Source organism: Scyliorhinus canicula, chromosome 16, assembly GCF_902713615.1.
Source record: "Scyliorhinus canicula chromosome 16, sScyCan1.1, whole genome shotgun sequence".
In the NCBI taxonomy this organism is placed as follows: Eukaryota; Metazoa; Chordata; class Chondrichthyes; order Carcharhiniformes; family Scyliorhinidae; genus Scyliorhinus; species Scyliorhinus canicula.
In genome coordinates this window covers 20,425,978-20,448,707 of record NC_052161.1, presented here as the reverse complement: position 1 = coordinate 20,448,707, position 22,730 = coordinate 20,425,978, and the positions used below count along the sequence as shown (strand labels likewise).

Below are 22,730 nucleotides of genomic sequence, written 5' to 3'. Positions count from 1 at the left end.
GCCATTCGATGGCTAATTGTGGGAGTTCAAATTTGTTGCTCTTGACTAAATTACTCTGTTCTTTTTTTTCTCCCTTCCAAAATGAACAACTTCACATTTTCCCACATTGTACTCCCAACCTTGTGCCCATTTACTTAACCTATCAATATCTCTAAACTGTTTGTATCCCTCTCGCAACTTGCCTTTCCACCCATTTTTGGCTCGTCTGCAAATTTGGTTACAGTACATTCGCTTCCTTCCTCCAAGTCATTAATATATATTGTAAACAGTTGTGGTCCCAGCTCTGATACCTGTGGAACCCCATTGGTAGCAAGTCGCCAAACTGAAAAAGAACCCCTGATCCCCACTCACTGTTTCCTGCTCATTAGTCAATTCTCTATCCATGCTAATATACTACCTCCAACACCACAGGCTCATCATATGGCTTAACCTTTTGTGAGGTACCTTGCAAACTGCCTTCTGGAAGTCCAAATATAACACATCAACTGGTTCCCCTCTATCCACTCAGGTTGAGATTTCCTCGAAAAACTCTAATAAATTAGTCAGACACGATTACCCTTTCATGAAGCCATGCTGACTGCTCGATTTTCCAAATGTGCTATTATTTCATTAATAATTGATTCCAACAATAGATGTTGGGCTAGTCGGCCTATAGTTACCTGCTTTTAGCCTCCCTTCCTTTTTTTTTTATAAATGTTTTTATTCAGTTTTCGTATTTTATATTGAACAAATTACAAATTGTTAGGAGAGAGAAAAAAAAAAACAAACAAAAACAAACACGCAAAAATTAACATACATATTTACAGGTAAGCATCTTCGTAGTAGTAACTGCGCCCCCCCCCCCCCCCCCCCCCCCCCCCCCCTCAACATGTTTATTTAGCTTGGTTTGGGCCTTAGCTAGCCATCGAACCCCCGTAACGAACCTGTAGCCCCCCCCCCCCCCCTCCCGCTACCTTCCCCCGACTATTCTTCCTCTTGTACATTGGCCACAAATAGGTCCCGGAACAGTTGCATGAATGGCTCCCACGTTCTGTGGAAGCCGTCGTCCGACCCTCGGATGGCAAATTTGATTTTCTCCATTTGGAGAGATTCCGAGAGGTCGGACAGCCAGTCCGCAGCTCTGGGCGGTGCTGCTGACCGCCAGCCAAACAGGATTCTACGGCGGGCGATCAGGGAGGCAAAGGCAAGGGCATCCGCCCTCCTCCCCAGGAATAGATCTGGCTGTTCTGAAACCCCGAAGACCGCCACTATCGGGCATGGCTCCACCCTCACTCCCACCACTTTGGACATTACCTCGAAGAAGGCTGTCCAGTACTCCACGAGTCTGGGGCAGGACCAGAACATGTGGGCGTGGTTGGCCGGGCCTCTTTGGCACCGTTCACATCTGTCTTCCACCTCCGGGAAGAACCTACTCATACGGGTTCTTGTTAAGTGGGCTCTATGTACCACTTTTAGTTGCGTCAGGCTGAGCCTTGCGCACGTGGAGGTGGAGTTGACCCTATGCAGTGCTTCGCTCCAGAGTCCCCACCCGATCTCCATCCCCAGGTCGTCCTCCCATTTCCTCCTTGTTGCGTCCAGTACGGTGTCGTCCCTATCTACCAGTCGGTCATACATGTCACTACAGTTCCCTTTCTCTAGGATACTTGCGTCCAGTAGGTCTTCCAGTAGTGTCTGTCGTGGCGGTTGTGGGTACGTCCTTGTCTCCTTTCGTAGGAAGTTTTTGAGCTGCAGGTACCGTAGCTCGTTCCCCCCAGCTAGCTGAAATTTCTCTGTCAGTTCGTCCAGTGTTGCGATCCTGTCGTCCGTGTATAGGTCCCTGACTGTCAGTGTCCCCCCGTCCTGCCTCCACCTTTTGAAGGTGGCGTCGGTCAGTGCTGGTTTGAACCTATGGTTGTTGCAGATGGGAGCCCTGTTCGACATTTTGGTCAGGCCAAGTTGCTGCCGCAGTTGGTTCCAGGATTGGAGGGTGGCTGTCACCACTGGGCTGCTGGAGTGTTTTTTGGGTGGGGATGGGAGTGCTGCCGTGGCGAGGGCCCGGAGGGAGGTTCCCATGCAGGAGGCCTCCTCCGCACGCACCCACTCAGCTTCTGGCTCCTGGATCCATCCCCTTACTCGCTCGGCTGTTGCTGCCCAGTGGTAGAATTGTAGATTCGGGAGGGCTAACCCTCCCCTGGTTTTTGTTTTTGTAAGACCTTCTTTGGGATCCTAGCATTTTTACCCCCCCATACGAACGCCATGATGAGTTTGTCCAGCGCTTTGAAAAAGGCCTTGGGGATGTAGATCGGAATGGATCTAAACAGGAAGAGGAACCTGGGCAGTACGTTCATTTTGATCGTCTGAACTCTCCCCGCGAGGGAGAGCGGGAGTGTGTTCCATCTTTGCAGGTCCTTTTTAACTTCCTCCGTCAGGCTGGTGAGGTTCCATTTGTGGATCCCTTTCCAGTCATGGGCTATTTGGATCCCCAGGTAGCGGAATTTATGTCGGTTAGCCTCCCTTCCTGCTTGAACAGGGGTATCACATTGGCAATTTTCCAATCCTCCCGAACTTTTCCAGAATCCAAGGATTTTGGAAAATTACAAGCAATGAACCCACCATCTCTGTAGTTAGTTCTTTTAGGAAACCTACCCAGGTTCACCACTCTCCCCACCCCGACCTAATTTGACACCGCTTGGTGGCCCAGGCCTGCGACCATAGGCAATGGGTGGATGGCGCAGCTGCTGCGCTGATTTTGCGCCCTTTTCTCTGAGGTCCGAGATCGCTTGCCACCATGTTCTCTTAATCGTCTGGACGTGGGAAAAAGGTATTGAAATGTTGTTTCCTTTCTAAGTCGCTACACTTGTATTTTGATACTTTGTTTTTTTTGTTACAGCATCGCTGTCTGTCTATAATCGAACACCTTGCAGCCAATCTTGTGCGGAAAGATGAAACCAAATTAATGAGCAAACAAGCTCTTTCTGTTCAGGTACTTATCTGTGGGGGAAAATGGATTCTTTTTTTTAACAGACAATTTTATTGAGGTATTTTTGGCATTGTAAACAGTAACAATATACATTAGTGTGCAGATACCAATTACAAAAAACATAGTGCAAATAACAGTACCACTCTCGCAGATAGACCCGCCTGTTCTTCCCCTCTACTCTACACTATTCTACCCCACCCCTCCTCCTCCCCCGCTGACGATCAGTTCCTCGCGAAGAAGTCAATGAATGTTTGCCACCTCCGGGCGAACCCCGATAGTGATCCTCGTACGGCGAACTTGATTTTTTTTCCAAGCCGAGAAACCTTGCCATGTCCGACAGCCATACTTCGGTGCTTGGGGGCTTTGAGTCCCTCCAGGCCAACAGTATTAGTATTCGTCGCCGGGCTATTAGGGAAGCAAAGGCCACCACGTCAGCCTCTATCCCCTCCTGTACTCCGGGTCTTCCGACACCCCAAAAATCGCCACCTCGGGACTCATCCCACCCTTGTTTTCAGTACCCCGGGATATGACGTCCGCAAATCCCTGCCAGTATCCCCTGAGTTTTGGACAAGCCCAGAACATGTGGACATGGTTCGCTGGTCCTCCCCCACATCTACCACACTTGTCCTCCAGCCCAAAGAATTTGCTCATCCGGGCCACCATCATGTAGGCCCGGTGAACCACCTTGAACTGGATCAGGCCGAGCCTGGCACATGTTGCGGTTGCATTTACTCTCCTAGAGCATCTGCCCATACGCCTCCCTCCAACTCCCCACCAAGCTCCTTCTCCCACTTAAGTTTCAGTTCCTCGGTCCCTGTGTCCTCCGCTCCTATAAGCTCCTTATAAATATCCGAGACTCTCCCCTCTCCTACCTCACCCCTGGAAATTACCCTGTCCTGGATCCCCCTTGGTGGAAGGCGTGGAAAGGACGGGACCTGCCTACGTACGAAATCCCGCACCTGCAAGTACCGAAAGTCATTCCCCCTCACCAGCCCGAACTTCTCCTCCAGCGCCTTCATGTTCGCGAAGCTCCCTTCCAGGAACAAGTCACCCATCCTTCCCACCCCCGCCACGCTCGAAACACACCATCCATCTTCCCCGGGACAAATCGGTGGTTGTCACATATTGGGGACCAGACCGACACTCCCACTTCCCCCGCATGCTTCCTCCATTGGCCCAAAATCCGCAAAGCCGCCACCACCACAGAGCTGGTGGAATACCTGGCCGATGGGAGTGGCAGGGGAGCCGTGACCAGGGCTGCCAAGCTGGTGACCCTGCACGAAGCAGCCTCCACCCACTCCCAAACCGACCCCGTACCCACCATCTATTTCCTTATCATGGCTATGTTAGCCGCCCAGTAGTAGTTGCTGAGGTTCGGCAACGCCAGCCCCCCCTCACTACAGTTCCGTTCCAGCATCCCCCTCTTTACCCGCGGGGACTTCCCTGCCCAAACAAATCCCAGGATGATTTTATTGATTCTTTTAAAGAAGGACCGCGGAATATAAACAGGGAGACACTGAAAAATAAACAGGAATCTCGGGAGGATCGTCATCTTCACCGTCTGTACTCTCCCCGCTAGTGACAGCGGGAGTGCATCCCACCTCTGAAACTCGCTCCTCATTTGCTCCACCAGCCTAGACAAGTTCAACTTATGCATCTTACTCCAGTCGCATGCCACTTGTATCCCTAGATACCTAAAACTTTCCTCAACCAGCCTAAATGGTAGCACCCTCAGCCTATTCTCCTGACCCCTCGCCTGCACCACAAACATCTAACTTTTTGCCATGTTCAACTTGTAGCCCGAAAACCGGCCAAATTCCCCTAGAATTTCCATAATCCCGTCCATCCCTGCCGCTGGATCTGACACATACAAAAGCAGGTCATCCACGTAGAGCGAGACCTTGTGTTCTATCCCCCCCCCTGACCATTCCCTTCCGTCCCCTTGCCGCTCTCAGAGCAATTGCCAGCGGTTCTATGGCTAACGCAAACAGCAGTGGAGAGAGGGGGCATCCCTGTCTTGTCCCACGGTGTAGTCTAAAATACTCAGATGTCGTCCTGTTCGTCCTTACACTCGCCTCCGGGACCTGATATAGCAGTTTAGCCCAGTCCACAAAGCCTTCTCCAAACCCAAACTGTCCCAACATCTCTCATAAATAGTCCCTCTCCACCCGGTCAAAAGCCTTTTCGGCATCCATTGCCACCACTACCTCCACCTCTCTGCCCTCCGGGGGCATCATAATCACATTGAGTAGCCTTCTCAGATTGGCTACCAGTTGCCTGCCCTGAACAAACCCCATTTTGTCCTCCACAATCACGTCCAGTACGCAGTCTTCGATTATGGACGCCAGGATCTTGGCCAGCAGTTTAGCGTCTACATTAATCAGGGAGATTGGCCTATAGGACCCACAGACCTCCGGATCCTTATCCCGTTTTAATATCAGCGAGATGGTGGCTTGCGACATCGTCGGGGATAACACCCCATTGTCCCTCGCCTTGTCAAACACCCTAACCAGCACCGGCCCCAGTATACGCGCAAACTCTTTGTAGAACTCCACTGGATACCCATCCGGCCCCGGGGCTTTACCCAACTGCATGGCCTTCAGGCCCCCCATTACTTCTTCAGCTCTAATCGGGGCCCCCAGCCCCTCTACTATCCCTCTGCCCACCTTTGGGAAGGTCAGCCCATCTAATAAGCACCACATCCCCTCCGGCCCCGTGGGGGGTTCCGAGGTATACAGCTTACTGTAAAAGTCCCTGAATACCCTGTTCAGTCCTGCCGAGTCTCCCACCCGGTTCCCTGCCCCGTCCACTACCGTCCCTATCTCCCTGGCCGCCTCCCTCTTCCTAAGTTGCTGTGCAAGCATTCTGCTGGCTTTAGCCCCATATTCATACACCGCGCCCCTGGCCTTTCTGAGCTGCTCTATGGCCTTCCCAGTGGATAGCGCTCCCAGCTCCACCTGCAGTCTCCGCCGTTCCCTAAGTAGCTCTGCCCTCGGGGAGTTCGCATATTCCCTATCCGTCCGTGTCATCTCCTGCACCAGTCTGTCCATCTCTGCCCTATCCGTTCTGTCCCTATGACTCGGATTGAGATCAGTTCCCCTCTCACCACCGCCTTCAATGCCTCCCAGAGCATCGCTGCTGAGACTTCCCCTGTATCATTGACCTGCAGGTAGTCCTGCATGCATTTCCCCACTCTCTCACACACCCTCTCCTCTGCCAACAATCCCACCTCTAACCTCCATTGTGGGCGCTGGTAACTTTCTTTGCAGACCAGCAGGTTGACCCAATGTGGAGCATGGTCCAAAATAGTGATGGCCGAATATTCTGTATCCCTCACCCCTCCAAAAAGTCCCTACTCATAATACAGAAGTCAATAAGAGAATAAACCTTGTGAACATGTGAATAGAACGAGAACTCCTTCCCCGTCGGCCGGAGGATTCTCCAGGGGTCCACCCCCCCCATTTGTTCCATGAACCCTCTCAGTTCCCTTGCCATTGCCGGGACCCTGCCTGTTCTGGAGCACGACCGGTCCAGGTCGGGGTCGAGGACTATATTAAAGTCCCCACCCATAATCAACTTGTGCGAATCCAAGTCGGGGATTTTCCCCATCAGCCTTTTGATGAAATCTACATCATCCCAGTTTGGAGCGTAAACATTCACTAGGACCACCTTCACCCCCTCAAGCTTGCCCCGGACCATGAGAAATCTACCACCCCCATCCGCAACTGTGCTGTCCGCCTCAAACTTAACCCGTTTGTTAATCATGATCGCGACCCCTCTGGTCTTAGCGTCAAGCCCCGAATGGAAGACCTGGCTAACCCAGCCCTTCCGTAATCTAATCTGGTCCGACATTTTCAAATGCGTCTCCTGCAGCAACATTACATCCGCCTTTAGAGCCCGTAAGTGCACAAACACACGTGTCCTCTTGACCGGCCCGTTTAATCTTCTACAATTCCAGGTGATCAGCCTGGTTGGAGGTCACCCTGCCCACCGCCTACGCTGATCAGCCATCCCCCTTCTTGGGCCCACCCCCTGCCCATGTGCCGCGCCTCCCGTGGTCCGCCTCTTGGCAGCTCCCACCCCCAACCCCTTCCCTGTTACCTGGCTCAGTTCCCTCCCTCGTCAGCAGATCACCCCCCCCCCCCCCGCCCCCCCCCCCCCCCCCCCCCCCCCCCCCAGCAACAACCCCTTGTAACCTAACCCCTGCCAAATACTGGCTGTATGCACACCCCCCCAACCCGCTCCCATTGACTAGCTCAAAGCAGCTAGCCTGGTGGCTCTCACGGCGGGGAAAATGGATTCTTAAGAAAGTATTATTTGTTTACTTCAGTTGCCCACATTTAAATGCATATCAGTAAAAATGAGCAGCAATTCATGCTGAGTGATGACAACATAAAGCTTGAATCTGATGTCATCCCACAGTAAAGTACCTTAGTAGCCCTCAACATCGGTCTTCCAAGAGGACCGTGAGGTGTTGGAGAATAGCTGCTCGCTGGGATGCTATAGCACAGCATGAATCAAATTCTGGTGAGGAGTAGAGAAAATTGCAGAAGGATTTAAAATAAAAGCATAGCTGCAAGGTTTAACTTATTGGACATGTGGACAAGTTTAGTGAAAATTGCTAAGCAGGATGTCACATTAGATTTTAAAAATGGTTAATGAAATGAAAATTCACCAGTTGAATGTTGGTGATCAGTTACAAGCGACTATCTAACACCCATGATGCTCACCTTTACCGTTTGTGCAGTGTGAATTCTAACTTGTTGATGTTTACGTGCTTGGGAACATTAGACCATGTGATGTGTGTGTTACCACATGGATGTGTTTGTATAGGGAGATGTATTTGAGCTTCCAGGTCAAATAGGCAAACATATTCATAACATTTCTAACTATTTGAAATCTATATTGCAATCAATTGGCAACAGTTTGAAAGTTGCTCTCAATTCGACAGTGAGTTATATCAGTAAATTATTAGCAAATGTAAGAATTCTGCTTGCTCCAATCAAATCTGTTGGAATTTAAGTTATTTCTATTCAAAAGCTAATCATTTGTCCAATATCCTATTTTATTCACTAATGTTACCTATAATTAGCAGCAGTAAGACAGAAGATGCACTTGTAAAAATAATTAAAAATCAGCGCCATCTCTCTTGAGGAAAACAATAGTCTGAATTCAGCAAGACTTAATTATAAGGCAGTCAGGAGTCACAGCACAAAGTATATGACAACAAATATAATGATCAAATTTTTTTTAAAGAGGGTTGCAGCTTGGTTCATTTTTAATGAGGATAATGTAAGCTTCATTCCTCTGAAGGAAACTAAATAAATATATCAGATGCTTACAGTTCATCTAGTCACCCCGACCTAAATCATTTGCAGCAGTGAATAGCTAGCCTACTGCTTCAATGTGTCCTCCACATGCTGCTTTAGATATGAAGCAGCACTGCAGATAAGTAGGACGTTGAAGCTTCAGTTTTATTGTGGCTACGCATAACATAGAATATAGAATTTACAGTGCAGAAGGAGGCCATTCAGCCCATCGAGTCTGCACCGGCTCTTGGAAAGAGCACCCTACCCAAGGTCAACACCTCCACCCTATCTCCATAACCCAGTAATCCCACCCAACACTAAGGGCAATTTTGGACACTAAGGGCAATTTATCATGGCCAATCCACCTAACCTGCACATCTTTGGACTGTGGGAAGAAACCGGAGCACCCGGAGGAAACCCACGCAGACACGGGGAGGATGTGCAGACTCCGCACAGACAGTGACCCAAGCCGGAATTGAACCTGGGACCCTGGAGCTGTGAAGCAATTCAAAACGGGAGCCCTGGTATGGTAGTAGCAGTAGTACTGGAAACCTAAGCATTAATTTGCTACTGTTTCCAGGAAAGTTTTAGTTTCAAACACTGGGCTCAGGTAGTTTACTAATCTAATAGATGACTGGGTTCTCAACAAGGAATACATAATGAGATTTGGCTGACAGACCAGAAATCCATTGGCTGGTTAAAACAACTGAGCCCCAAAGAAAATATTGTTTGATTGAGGGCTGTAGCTCTCTGATCTATGCTATCTATTTTGCAGTGTTTATTTACACAAGGTCAAGAGGTTTCGAGTGTTGCTGTTTCTGCTATTGAAACTTCAAATGTCTATGCGATAGGTACTTTTATTGTCCTATAGTAAAAAAGGAGGGTTTTTTTTGAGAATGTGGAAAGTTACCAATGAATACTTCTGTTTTTTAAGCTTTTTGTGACTCATCCTACTGCCATTATAGGATTCATCTGTTCTGTACAATGTTTATTGGGTGAATGGGCATGGAATTGAAATGGGGGGCATAAGGGACTATAGAGGTTGTTTTGGGGGCACACTCAAGCATGGAGGGGGGCTTAGAAGCCTCAAGAGTTGTTTAGGAGGGCATACCTTTGCATGGGGGGTATCAAGAGAACCTTTTGAACTTTCAAAATTCCACTCATGCAAACAGTGGCGTATGATACCTCTGGCCGTGAACCAGGGCTCTTTGAAAAGCTGGCCCGACTCAATGAAGATTGTGGAAGACTAGGAGATGCCTATCCCCACAATGAAGCTGGCCAGGATGGGAATAAAGGGTTCGGACTTTAGAGGTCAAACAATCTTCAGCTACTTCATCAATGACTTTTCCTCCATCATAATGTCGGAAGTGTGAATGTTTGGTAATAATTGCATGGTGTTTAGTGCCATTCCAGTCCATATCCATTTGGAGCAAAACCTGTTTTCGGGTGATGAGTAACATGCATGCCACAGAAGTGCCAGGACATACCTATCTCCAGCAATAGATAATCTAATATCTCCCCTTGACACTGAATAGCATTGTCGTAGCTGAATCCCTCACCTTCAACTTTCTGAGGGTTTCCATTGACTAGGATGTCAGTAGTTGAGAAATCTCTGGTGGGTAACAAATCTCGTGATTGAGCAAAGCCTGTCCACTGTCAATAAGGCACAAGTCAGGAATGTGATGTAATGCTCTTGACTTGCCTACATGCTCTAATGACACTTGGAAAGCTCAACACCATCCAGTGCAAAGTATAGCCTGCTTGAGTGGCACCCTAACCACTAACTTAAACATTCATTCCCTCCAGCACTGACACGCAATGGAAGCACCGTGTAACATCACTGTGTCACATACATAAGAACATCGTGACTTGGAAATATGTCACTATTCTGTCACTGTTTGATCAAAATACAGGAGCTCTATCCCTAACAGCACTGTAGGTGTAACTGCACAAGAACTATGACAGTACAAGAAGGTGACACACCACTGCCTTCTTAAGGGCAGTTGGGGATTAGCAATAAACACTGGCTTTGCCAGCAGTGCTTATAGATTTTAAATAAAGCTCATGGGAGATATTTTCATTTTGGCTTATCATTCCAAAGCTATTGTTCCCCTAATTTTGTCTTTCTGCAAACCCTCTCCCCTTACCTTTGTGAAATGATCATTAAAGTGCCTCCATCAGAAAACGTTGCTGTTTATTTAAGGTACTTAATCTGTGGTCCTGCTAACCTGCTGATTCAGTTGAAATGGAAAGTATCATTCTTTCCTTTAATGCATGAGCAAAATTGCTTTTCTGAATCCGGGACATATAAGGGTTCCTTCCCACTTTACATATGAAGAAAAGGTTAGGCTCTGCTTAATTAGTTGTAGTTCGTAATCAGTGTAATAACTCTGAAGTTGCTATAAAATATCCCTTTGTCCCAGCTTGCTAAGCTGATGGGGCATCCAAGGATCTTTCTTCTTGTCAGTAAATAGCCTTCTGCTCTTTACATAAACAGTCATTCCTTGTATTGTGCCTTTTGCTGTACAGTGCAATGATCACACTAGTGCTTAATCATGAGCATGCGTTTTTTAAAACAAGGGGAGGAGAAATTCATGAATTTTTAAAGAGATTTAACTCTAATTAAATTTCTTCTATCTGATGGGATGTGAGCTAAAAGCTCAAGTACTAGTTTTCTACATAAGGGATTAATACATTCCCCATTGTTCGGATTACAACATCGGAAGCAGAAAATACAGTGAAGGAACAAGAAATGCACAAGTGGTTGTAATCTATCATGATTATCATTTCAGATAATTTGTGCAACTTTTTTCTCTTGTTTAAGCAGCTAATTTACAATATCAGGTTGGAACTATAATCAGGTACCAAACCATAAGCTGAAAATTGTGTCTCAGATATTATCAGTCAAATGCTTAAAGCATTAATAACAAATTACTTTGTCAACTATTTTAGTGTAGGTGCTAATCAGTTTCAATTAAACGGGTTAGCACCTCTGTTAAAATAGCAGACAACGACATTTGATATGAAGTGATTAAGCTAAAATAACATCAAGCAATGTAGTTGTAGTCTTACATTATTAATCGTTAACGACAATTGTGAATCAAATGTAAAAATCCTTAAATTCCATATGAAGCAGCATTTATGTTTCATAAACCTCAACTTTTAATTGCAAGTAGAATATCACATTGAGATTCGACTTCCGGCGGGGGAAGAGAGCGGTAGTGGGTAGAGGAGCTCCTGAGGGCGGAACACAGTTGCATCCCGTTCCCTCACGAAGAACGTGCGCCCGGGTGCGTGAGCTTGGCCGACTGGGCCCCCGCACGGTGGTAGAGTGCGGAGGAAGAGGAGCGACTCGGACTCCGAGGCAGAGCGGGGCCGGAGACATGGGCGCTCGGGGACGGAGCGAGCGGCAGAATCATGAGGGGCGAGCCCCCCGGGGAGAAGGAGAGGAGGCTGCAAGGGACCGGAGTTGTACGCTGCTGCCTGGCGAGAGGGAAGGTGTGCAAGAGGAACCAGGGCCGGAGACCAGGAAGCGGCCGGAGAGAGTCGCCCCTCCTGAATGCGAGCCAGCCTGACCGAGCCACCCCCCCGCACAGCAGAACATGGGCGGCTGAGGAGAAGCAGCACAGGAGCAGAGACTGAGCTCCCCCCCCCACGCGTGGCAGCAGGGCACGGGACAACAACGAAGGGCAGGAGGAGCGGCGGCCTGAGCCAAAGCGGGGTCTGAGCCAGCAACGAGGCCCAAACCTCCCCCCCCCCCACCCCCCCACCCCGGCGGCAACCACCACGAGGCAGGCGGCAAAACAAAGGGGGACTCCAGGTCCGACCAGAAGCCTTTCTCTCTCTCTCTCTCTGGTCCCAGGGTGACAAGAACTCCCTCTTTTTTGGGAGGGGGGAAGGGGGGGGGGAGAAAAGAAAGACTTAGAAAAAGAAAACTGTTAAAGGGACAGAATACTCCCTCTCTCCTTCCATGCTTCTTAAAAAAGAAAACCAAACTCACCTGAAAGGAGTCTTTGTGGAAGGGGGGGGGGGGGGGAGAGAAAAAAAGGGGGGGAAAAAGGAAGGGGGAAAAAAGGGAGGGGGAAAAAAAGGGGGGGAAATTCCAGAAAGGACCCAAAGCAGAAGGAGAAAGGGCACCAAAAGCAAACAGGGCAATACACGAGCCCACTCAGACGAGCTAATCGGCGCACAAAGCGGCGGAATGGAAGCCTCGCTGTAACAAAAAGAACTGGGCAGACAGGAGCATTTTCCCCCTGGGCCAGAGGGGAACTGGAAGGCAGCCTTTGCCAAGGCACTGAGGGAACATCAGCAGGAAAACAAGGCAGGGACCAAAGCAGACATAGAGGCCGCAGTATAGACAGCAATGGCCAAGGCACTGGCTGAGCTACAGCTCGCCCTGTGCAGAGCAGAGAAGAAACTGGACGCCCAAGAGGAGAAACTGGAAACCCAATAGGCGACCATTAAGGCGCTGGAGAGGGTCGCAACTGACATGAGCGACCGGATCACAGCCCTGGAGAAGGAGGTGGCGAGACTGGGCACAACACAGGGGAGCCTGAAGGACAGGGTGGACGACCAGGAAAACCGCTCATAAAGACAAAATGTCAGGATAGTGGGCCTACCAGAGGGGATCGAGGGTAGAAACCCCAAGGCCTACGTGGCCGAGATGCTGGGAAACTTAATGGGGAGGGAAACTTTCCCCAACCCACCAGAAATGGATAGAGCGCACCGGTCGCTGCGCCCGAAGCCCAGGGCGGGGGAACGCCCGAGGGCGCACCGGTATAAAGACAGGGAATCAATCCTGCGCTGGGCCAGGCAAAACAGAACCTGCAAATGGGAAGGACACCTCATTATGGTGTACGGGGACATTGGGGCAGACCTCCCCAGGAGACGGGCCGAATTCAACATAGCGAAAGCAGCCCTTCACAGGAACAATGTGCGCTTTGGTATGCTGTACCCAGCGAAACTCTGGGTCACATACCAAAAAAGAGAGTATTTCTTTACAGCCCCCGCCGACGCAAACAAATTTATCGAGGAACACAGGCTGGAAAACCAACAGGGAAGGTAGAAACTCGGAGCCCCTGGCAAGGGGCAAGAACACACTGATGGGGGGTGGGAGGGGTGAGGCGATGCCAGGCTCCCCCTGTCCCCACCCCCAACATGGCGAGCGCACCCTGAACAAAAAGCAAACCACTACCCAACGAACCACCACAGGTGGGAAACCAGGCCCCAGCACAAGGGCACGAGAGTAGCGGAGGAGGGTGAGCAAACGGGGGGGGGGGGGGGGGGGGTGGGGGGGGGGGGGGGGGGGAGCGGGCAGAAAGACACAGAGGCTGGGCAGGGGAGAAGCAAGACAGTAACTCCTTAGAGGAGGGGGGGGGGGGGTCGCCGCGCTAACAAGAAAGCTAGCTAGCACCGGGGACATGCAAAAAAGAAGGGCCACAGCGCACCCCAAACAGCGGGGACGGTGCCAGGCCCGGGGGGGGGGGACCACTCAACAGAGGCGGGAGAGCAAACGGGGATAGGAGCAGGCGAAAGAGGGACAAAGGAGGGATATATGGGAGAGGGGGCGAAAGGGGGAGGAAAGGGAGAGATGGGGATGCATGGGGGGGGGGCAGAACACAGGAACGGAGGGACAAGCAAGGTGAGAAAAGGAACAGCAATAGGGCTACAGAGTGCCACAACCAAGGGCTTGGAACAAGGATTCGCTGCAAGCATCCACCCAGTACAGCCTCTGGACGAAGGGAAACCCCAGAGTGAAGGGGGCTACCCGTGTGGCGGTCGCACAGCGGGTGGCCATGGCGGGGGCCCCCTGGACGAAGGGAAACCCCAGAGTGAAGGGGGCTACCCGTGTGGCGGTCGCACAGCGGGTGGCCATGGCGGGGGCCCCCTGGACGAAGGGAAACCACGGAGTGCAGGGGCCCGACCGCATGGAGAGAGCAGTGACAGCAGCCATCCTGATCGGCCCCCTAACAAGGGGGAACCCCGGAGGGCAGGAGCGCGTCCACCAGGTGAATATGGTTAATCCCGCAGGAGCGAGGGGACAGAAGCCCCCAACCAGGATAGTCACTTGGAATGTAAGGGGCCTCAACGGCCCAGTGAAAAGATCCAGAGTCCTCAGCCATCTAAGAAACATGAAGGCAGACGTAATCTTCCTTCAAGAGATACACCTGAGGGAGCAGAACCGACTGCGGGTAAGAAAGGGCTGGGTGGGACAGACCTACCATTCCTGTTACGGGACGAGGGCCGGGGGGTGGCCATACTGATCAGCAAATTGACGATGTTTAGGGTGACAAAGACGGTTACGGACCCAGGGGGACAGTATGTCATGGTTAGTGGGACCCTGGATGGGCCACCGGTAGTACTAGTTAACGTGTACACACCCAACTGGGACAACACAAGCTTCATCAAGAAGACCACGGCAGAAATCCCCAACATAGCGACGCACCGGCTAATCATGGGGATGGCCTTCAACTGTGTACAGGACCCAACGACTGACAGATCAAACCCCAAGACGGGGAAGACCTCAAGCATGGCAAGGGAACTCAGTCACTTTATGGAACAGATGGGAGCGGTGGACCCCTGGAGGTTCATCCACCCGGGGGAGAAGGAGTTTTCCTTCTTCTCCCCAGTACACAACGTATACACCAGAATTGACTTCTTTGTGGTAGGGAAAACGGTGCTTCCGGGGATAGACAAAGTGGAATACTCCTCAATTGTGATATCAGACCACGCTCCACACTACCTGGATGTGAGGCTGGAAACGGGCAGGGCCCAACGCCCTAGATGGAGGTTGGACGTCTAGCTGACAAGGCCTTCAACGAAAAGATATCGCGGGCCATAGCAGAATACACGGAGAACAATCAGAACGGGGAGGTCTCACCCTCCATGTTCTGGGAAGCGCTAAAGGCCGTACTAAGAGGGGAAATCATTGCTTTCAAAGCACGAAGAGATAGGGAGGAAAGGGCAGCTAGGCAGTAGCTGGTCGACTCCATACTGGAGGTAGACCGTAAATACTCCGAGGCCCCGACCGTAGAGCTCCTGGTGGAGAGGACCTCTGGGACTCTATACAAACACGGAGGCAAAGTCAGCCGCCTGCTGGCACACCAGCTGAGAAAGCAGGCAGCCACCAGCCATTACAAACACAGCCAGAAAAGATCAACAAAGCATTCAGGGCCTTTTACCAAGGGCTGTACACCTCAGAGCTCCCAATGGGGGAGTCCGAGATTAAACGGTTCCTTGATGGACTGGACATACCAGTCGTGGGGGAGGGCAGAAAAACGGGGCCTGGAAGCACCACTAGCACTGGGAGAGATCATGGACAGCATTAGCTCCATGCAGGCGGGGAAGGCAGCGGGACTGGACGGATTCTCGGCGAACTTCTGCAAAAACTTTGCAACAGCACTGGCCCCTCACCTGCGGGAGATGTTCATAGATTCGCTGGCCAAGGGCACACTGCCAGCCACGCTAGCACAGGCCTCTATCTCGCTGATACCTAAGAAAGATAAAAACCCAACGAAATGTGGGTCATACGGACCCAGCTCACTGCTGAACACAGATGCCAAAATACTGGCCAAGATTCTAGCCAAAAGGCTAGAAGACTGCGTGCCAGAGGTGGCCGCAAAAGACCAGATGGGCTTTGTCAAAGGTAGACAGCTTACCTCCAACATCAGGCACCTGCTGAACGTGATAATAACCCCCTCTGGGAAGAGAACACCAGAGGTGATCGTCTCCCTAGACGCGGAAAAGGCCTTCGACAGAGTCGAATGGAAATACCTCAGAGGTACTGGAGCGGTTCGGGCTTGGAACAGGATTCACCTCCTGGGTAAAACTCCTATACAACGCTCCCATGGCGAGCGTACGGACAAACAACACCAACTCCCGATACTTCCAGCTGCACAGGGGCACCAGACAAGGATGCTCACTGTCCCCACTGCTGTTCGCTCTAGCGATCGATCCACTAGCAATCGCGCTCAGGGCAGCAAAAAGCTGGAGGGGGATCCTAAGGGGAGTCAGAGAGCACAGAGTCTCACTCTGTGCAGATGACCTGCTCCTCTACATCTCGGACGCACAAAGCAGCATGGACGGAATCATCGCGCTCCTGAAAGAGTTTGGCGCCTTCTCGGGCTACAAACTCAACATGAGCAAAAGCGAGATCTTCCCGGTACACCCACAAGTGGGGGGGGGGGGGGGGGGGGGGGCACTAACGGGACTGCCGTTTAAACAAGCTCAACACAAATTCCGCTACCTGGGGATCCAGATTGCCCATGACTGGAAAGGGATCCACAAATGGAACCTCACCAGTCTGACGGAGGAAGTAAGAAAGGACCTGCAAAGATGGAACACACTCCCACTCTCCCTCACGGGGAGAGTCCAGACGATCAAAATGAACGTACTGCCCAGGTGCCTCTTCCTGTTTAGATATCTGGACAAACTAATCATGGCATTCGTGTGGGGATTCGTGGGGGGGGGGGGGGGGGGGGGGGGGGGGGGGGGGGGGGGGAGAATGCTAGGATCCCAAAGAAGGTCTTACAAAAAACAAAATCAAGGGGAGGGCTCGCAAACCTACAATTCAACCTCTGGGCAGCGATGGCCGAGCGAATAAGGGGATGGATCAAGGAGCCAGAAGCCGAGTGGGTGCGCGCGGAGGAGGCCTCCTGCATGGGGACCTCCCTCCGGGCACTCGCCACGGCAGCACTCCCATCCCCACCCAAAAAACACTCCAGCAGGCTGGTGATGATAGCCACCCTCCAGTCCTGGAACCAACAACGGCAGCAATTTGGCCTGACCAAAATGTCAGACAAAGCTCCCATCTGTAACAACCATAGGTTCATACCAGCACTGACTGACGTCACCTTCAAAAGGTGGAGGCAGGACGGGGGGACACTGACAGTCAGGGACCTTTTCACCGACAACAGGGTTGCGACACTGGAAGAACTGACGGAGAAATTCCAAGGGTAACGAGCTAAGGTACTCGCAACTCAAAAACGTCCTACGAAAGGAGACAAGGACTTACCACAACCGCCATGACAGACATTACTGGAAAAGTTACTGGACGCAAGCATATTAGAGAGAGAGGAAACTGTAGCGACATGTATGACCAACTGGTAGAAGGGGCTGGCACCGTACTGGATGCAACAAGAATGAAATGGGAAGAGGACCTGGGGATGGAGATAGGGTGGGGACTTTGGAACGAAGCACTGCATAGGGTCAACTCCACCTCCACCTGCGCAATGCTCAGCCTGACACAACTAAAAGTGGTACATAGAACCCACTTAATAAGAACCCGTATGAGTAGGTTCTTCCCGGAGGTGGAGGATAGATGTTAACGGTGCCAAGGAGGCCCGGCCAACCACGCCCACATGTTCTGGTCTTGCCCCAGACTTGTGGAGTACTGGACAGCCTTCTTCGAGGCAATATCCAAAGTGGTGGGGATGAGGGTGGAGCCATGCCCGGAAGTGGCGGTCTTCGGGGTTTCAGACCAGCCAGATCTATTCCTGGGAAGGAGGGTAGACACCCTAGCCTTTGCCTCCCTGATTGCCCGCCGTAGAATCCTGTTCGGCTGGTGGTCAGCAGCATCACCTAAAGCTGCAGACTGGCTGTCCGACCTCTCGGAATCTCTCCAAATGGAGAAAATAAAATTCGTCATCCGAGGGTCAGACAACGGCTTCCACAGAACGTGGGAGCCATTCACCCAAGAGGACTTGTTTGTGGCCAACAAGCAAGCAGAAGAATAGCCAGGTAGCCAGGAACCAGGGGAAAGCAGCCAAAGCATGAGAGGGTGAGATAGACCGGGAGAGCTGGGGGGGACAACTCAATCTAAGAGGAAGGAAAGGCGAACCACCGGGGGGGGGGGGGGGGGGGGGAGAGGAGGGAGGAGACAGGGAACAATAGAGGAGAGCCAGGGAGGTAGGTGGGGGGGGGGCAGGGAAACGTTAACCAACATGACATCCACAGGAACAGAGTAAAAGGAGAACACAGCCGGAGAACGGGAGGGCCGGCTGAAGCGGCAGTGTGCACAAGAAGACAATGGCGGTGAAATTCGTCCGGGAGAAGTTAGGGGCAACACCGGCACCAGATCCCTTCGAGGATTGTTCCCCGGAATTGTCTTGCCGGCACAAACAGATGCCTACTTATAGATATATATCATATCCTGTGTACATAACGGCAAATATATTCCGTTCAAAAATCCAATAAAAAACATTTATAAAAAAAAGAATATCACATTGATTGTAAGGTCATGTATAATGAAAATTTAATCGCAGGTTTTTTGAGGAGGTGGTGGACAGGTGTGAGTGCTGTAGGGCAAGTCCTGCAAACCTTGTACGTATGTTTTGGGCGTGTCCGACGCTGAGGGGATTTTGGCAGGGATTCTCAAATGTCATGTCAGAGGTCCTGGAAGGGAGGGTGACTCCAAGTATAGAGGCGGCAATACTTGGGAGTGTCGGAAGATCCAGGAGCCCAGGAGGGGTGGGGGAGAGAGGCCAACGTTTTGGCCTTTGCCTCCCTGGTGGCCCGGAGACGGATTCTGTTGGGATGGAGGGACTCGGAGCCTCCAAAGTCAGGAGTTTGGGTTAGCGACATGGCAGGGTTTCTTAGGTTAGAGAAAATTAAGTTTGCCTTAAGAGGTTCACTACAGGGGTTCGCTCGGAAGTAGCAGCCATTCATCAACTTCGTCAAGGAAAATTGACCATCAGCAGGGGGGGAGTGGAATGGGGGGGAGGGTGGAAGGGGAGGCATGGAAGTAACGAATAAGGGTAGGAAATCTAACGTAAGGGTAGTTAGAGTTTATGATTTGGGAGGTTGGGTATGTTATTGTGGGATTTTTGTGTGTGTTGGATCTCTTTGTTTAAAACATTAAAATTATAAATGCCTCAACAAAATATTTTCTAAAAAAAAGAAAATTTAATCAATCAAGTGATTTACAGATAATCCATTCAGATGGGCCATTTACAAAGATAACTGTTAAGAACGAGATATATTAATGAGATTAACAGTGAATTTGATGTGAAAAAAATAACAGACAAGTAACAAGATTAGTAGGCATCTCGAGGAATAATGAGATGCAATTTTCCAGCAACAAGATTAGCAGGAGTCTAGAGACATTGAGGTGAGAATGGCCAAATGAGAAACATTGTTTACCAGAAATCAGTGAAGCTATACAAATGGTAACTTCTAAAGACAAAGAATTTGAGAGAGATGGACAGCAGAATCCATAGAGGGGAATATCAAAGACACTGAACAATATAACTGCTAGCACTCTCAGTGGGAAGGAGGCTAGTTCTCTATCCAACAGTCAGACAGGCAAGTTTAATCTATGATCCAAGCCACAGAGGCCTGTGCAATCTAACATTGAGAGCTACAGCAGATATTGCCCTCTAAAAGATACAGTTTTGTGCCTTCGCTGAACGAAGAAGAAATGGTTTTCCAGGATTGGTCACCTAAGCAGCATGGTGTTGTAACTATCAACTGGATTTGACTTATATGGAGTTAATAAACTTGGATGTTGTTTGGGAAAAAGGGTGTCTTAGTGAGTTAGAACTATAGAATTCCTACAGAGCAGAAGGAGGCCATTCGGCCCATCAAGTCTGGACCAACTCTCTGAAAGAGCACCCTGTCTACTTGGAGTTGAGGGAAAGTGGGTGTATTTTGGGAGTAAGAGGTAACTTCAGATAAAACGGTGTGTTTATTTATTCATGTACTTAAGTGTCATAGTGCACATTAGTCTTTTGTTGTGTGTTTTTATTTTCTTTTACTTTAATAAATATTCTTCCCATCGCACCGCCCGATTCTCCTTGGTCCACTTCATAGAATCATAGAATTTACAGTGCTGAAGGAGGCTATTCGTCCCATCAAGTCTGCACCAGCCCCTGGAAAGAGCACCCCACCCAAGCCCACACCTCCACTCTATCCCCGTAACCCAGTAGCCCCACTTAACCTTTTTGAACACTAAGGGCAATTTAGCACAGCCAATCCACCTAACCTGCACATCATTGGACTGTGGGAGGAAACCAGAGCACCCGGAGGAAACCCACACAGACACGGTGAGAACGTGCAGACTCCTCACAGGCAGTGATCCAAGACAGGAATGGAACCTGGAGCTGTGAAGCAACTGTGCTAACCACTATGCTACCGTGCTGCCCTCTCCTTCGTCCGATGGCTGTGAAAACATACTATCACCACTCGTGGTGGCTCTTTCACCTGGAGCGATCGGTGGGCCCTATCCAGCTGGATGAGGGGACCTCTCCCTCATCCCCCACCAAATCCGTCAACATTGCCACAAAATACTCAGTCGGCCTCGGGCACTCCACCCGCTTAGGCAACCCCTGGATCCTGAGGCTCTGCCACCTCGACCTATTCTCCAGCATCCTCGACCTTAGCCCTCAGGCCCTTGTTCCTTTCCTCCACCCTGCACAACTCAGCATCCAGTGAGACCAACCAGTCGCTGTGACACAACAGTGTCTCCTTCAACCTGCAGTACCTCACTGTGCTCCGAGGTCTTTCCCAACGCATCCTTTATCGGGACTAATGCGTCCTTCACCGACTTTGTGAGGGTCTCCAGTATTTCCCTCCCTTGCCTTTTGAAATGCTTGCCGAATTGTCTTTCAAATTCGACTGCCATTCCCTCTGTCAGCTTATCCACCATAATAGGTGCAACCCCACCCGAGGAATTCTCTCCACCATCTTCAATCCCACTGGACTCCACACCTTACTCAGCTCCTAAGGAGGGCTACTGCTCACACCTTTCTTACCAATATTCCTCCTTGGATTTTTTGACATGCTCTTACAAAAAGCTCTCAAATGGGATGAACCGGTCGACCAATTATCCCTGGAAAGCGGGTGGAACGGGCCAAAAATCAAGGACTTTAGCGGGAGCTACCTTACGTGCAACCTCCTTCTACATGTTGTCACCGGAAGACAACTTTCTGCCATTTTAACAGAGGTACTAATCCATTTAATTGAAACAGATTAGCACCCACGCTAAAATATTTGATGAAGTAATTTGTCATGAATGCGTTAAGCATTTGGCTGATAATATCTGAGACATCATTTTCAGCTTATGGTTTGGTACCTCATTGTAGTGCCAATATGATATTATAAATGAGCTGCTTAAACAAGATATAAATGTTACAAAAATTATCGTAAATGATAATCATGATAAATTACACTTGTCTTAAAGAAAGACAGGCAGAGAGGTGTAGGGATGGAATGGAAGACAGCGAAGTAGAGAGGCAGAGAGGTGTAGGGAGGGAATGGAAGACAGCGAGGCAGAGAGGTGTAGGGAGTGAATGGAAGACAGTGAGGCAGAGAGGTGTAGGGAGTGAATGGAAGACAGTGAGGCAGAGAGGTGTAGGGAGTGAATGGAAGACTGAGGTAGAGAGGCAGAGAGGTGTAGGGAGGGAATGGAAGATAGTGAGGTAGAGAGGCAGAGAGGTGTAGAGGGAATGGAAGACAGCGAGGCAGAGAGGTGTAGGGAGGGAATGGAAGACAGTGAGGTAGAGAGGCAGAGAGGTGTAGGGAGTGAATGGAAGACAGTGAGGCAGAGAGGTATAGGGAGGGAATGGAAGACAGCGAGGTAGAGAGGCAGAGAAGTGTAGGGAGGGAATGGAAGACAGTAAGGTAGAGAGGCAGGGAGGTGTAGGGAGTGAATGGAAGACAGTGAGGTAGAGAGGCAGAGAGGTGTAGGGAGGGAATGGAAGATAGTGAGGTAGAGAGGCAGAGAGGTGTAGAGGGAATGGAAGACAGCGAGGCAGAGAGGTGTAGGGAGTGAATGGAAGACAGTGAGGCAGAGAGGTGTAGGGAGGGAATGGAAGACAGTGAGGTAGAGAGGCAGAGATGTGTAGGGAGGGAATGGAAGACAGTGAGGTAGAGAGGCAGAGAGGTGTAGGGAGGGAATGGAAGACAGCGAGGTAGAGAGGCAGAGAATTGTAGGGAGTGAATTGAAGACAGCGAGGTAGAGAGGCAGAGAGGTGTAGGGAGTGAATGGAAGACAGCGAGGTAGAGAGGCAGGGAGGTATAGGGAGGGAATGGAAGACAGCGAGGTAGAGAGGCAGAGAGGTGTAGGGAGGGAATGGAAGACAGCGAGGTAGAGAGGCAGAGAGGTGTAGGGAGTGAATGGAAGACAGCGAGGTAGGGAGGCAGAGAAATGTAGGGAGGGAATTCCAGTCCTTCAAACCGAGGCAATGGAAGGCACGGCCACTAAAAGAATGTTATAGATTTGTGAGAAAAGCTGCAAATCTAGTGATTGTGCCAAACACAACAAAGGGAAGAACCCTGAAGCAACCCTCCCATTTTGGATCTGTGTTGGAAGTTAAATGTTTCATCTGCCTGTAACACCATGCGATATGCATCCTGTTCCCATGGCTTGACTACTTTTTCCCAGTTTGAAGCTTGATACTACACGGAAAGGAGATACTTTCACAGGGTTGCTTATCATCGCTGTCTTTGGAGGGCCATGTTCCCTC

The 22,730-nt window shown here is 50.4% G+C and overlaps 1 protein-coding gene across 2 annotated transcripts in view; it reads left to right on the top strand.

Moving 5' to 3' along the window:
* LOC119979396 overlaps positions 1–22,730 on the top strand; it is a 340,254-nt gene that overhangs the window by 284,108 nt on the left and 33,416 nt on the right. For both annotated transcript variants that reach the window (XM_038821550.1, XM_038821551.1), the window contains one exon: positions 2,870–2,962. In XM_038821550.1, the coding sequence (XP_038677478.1) occupies positions 2,870–2,962 (93 nt within the window). The remainder of the gene's footprint in view (positions 1–2,869; positions 2,963–22,730) is intronic.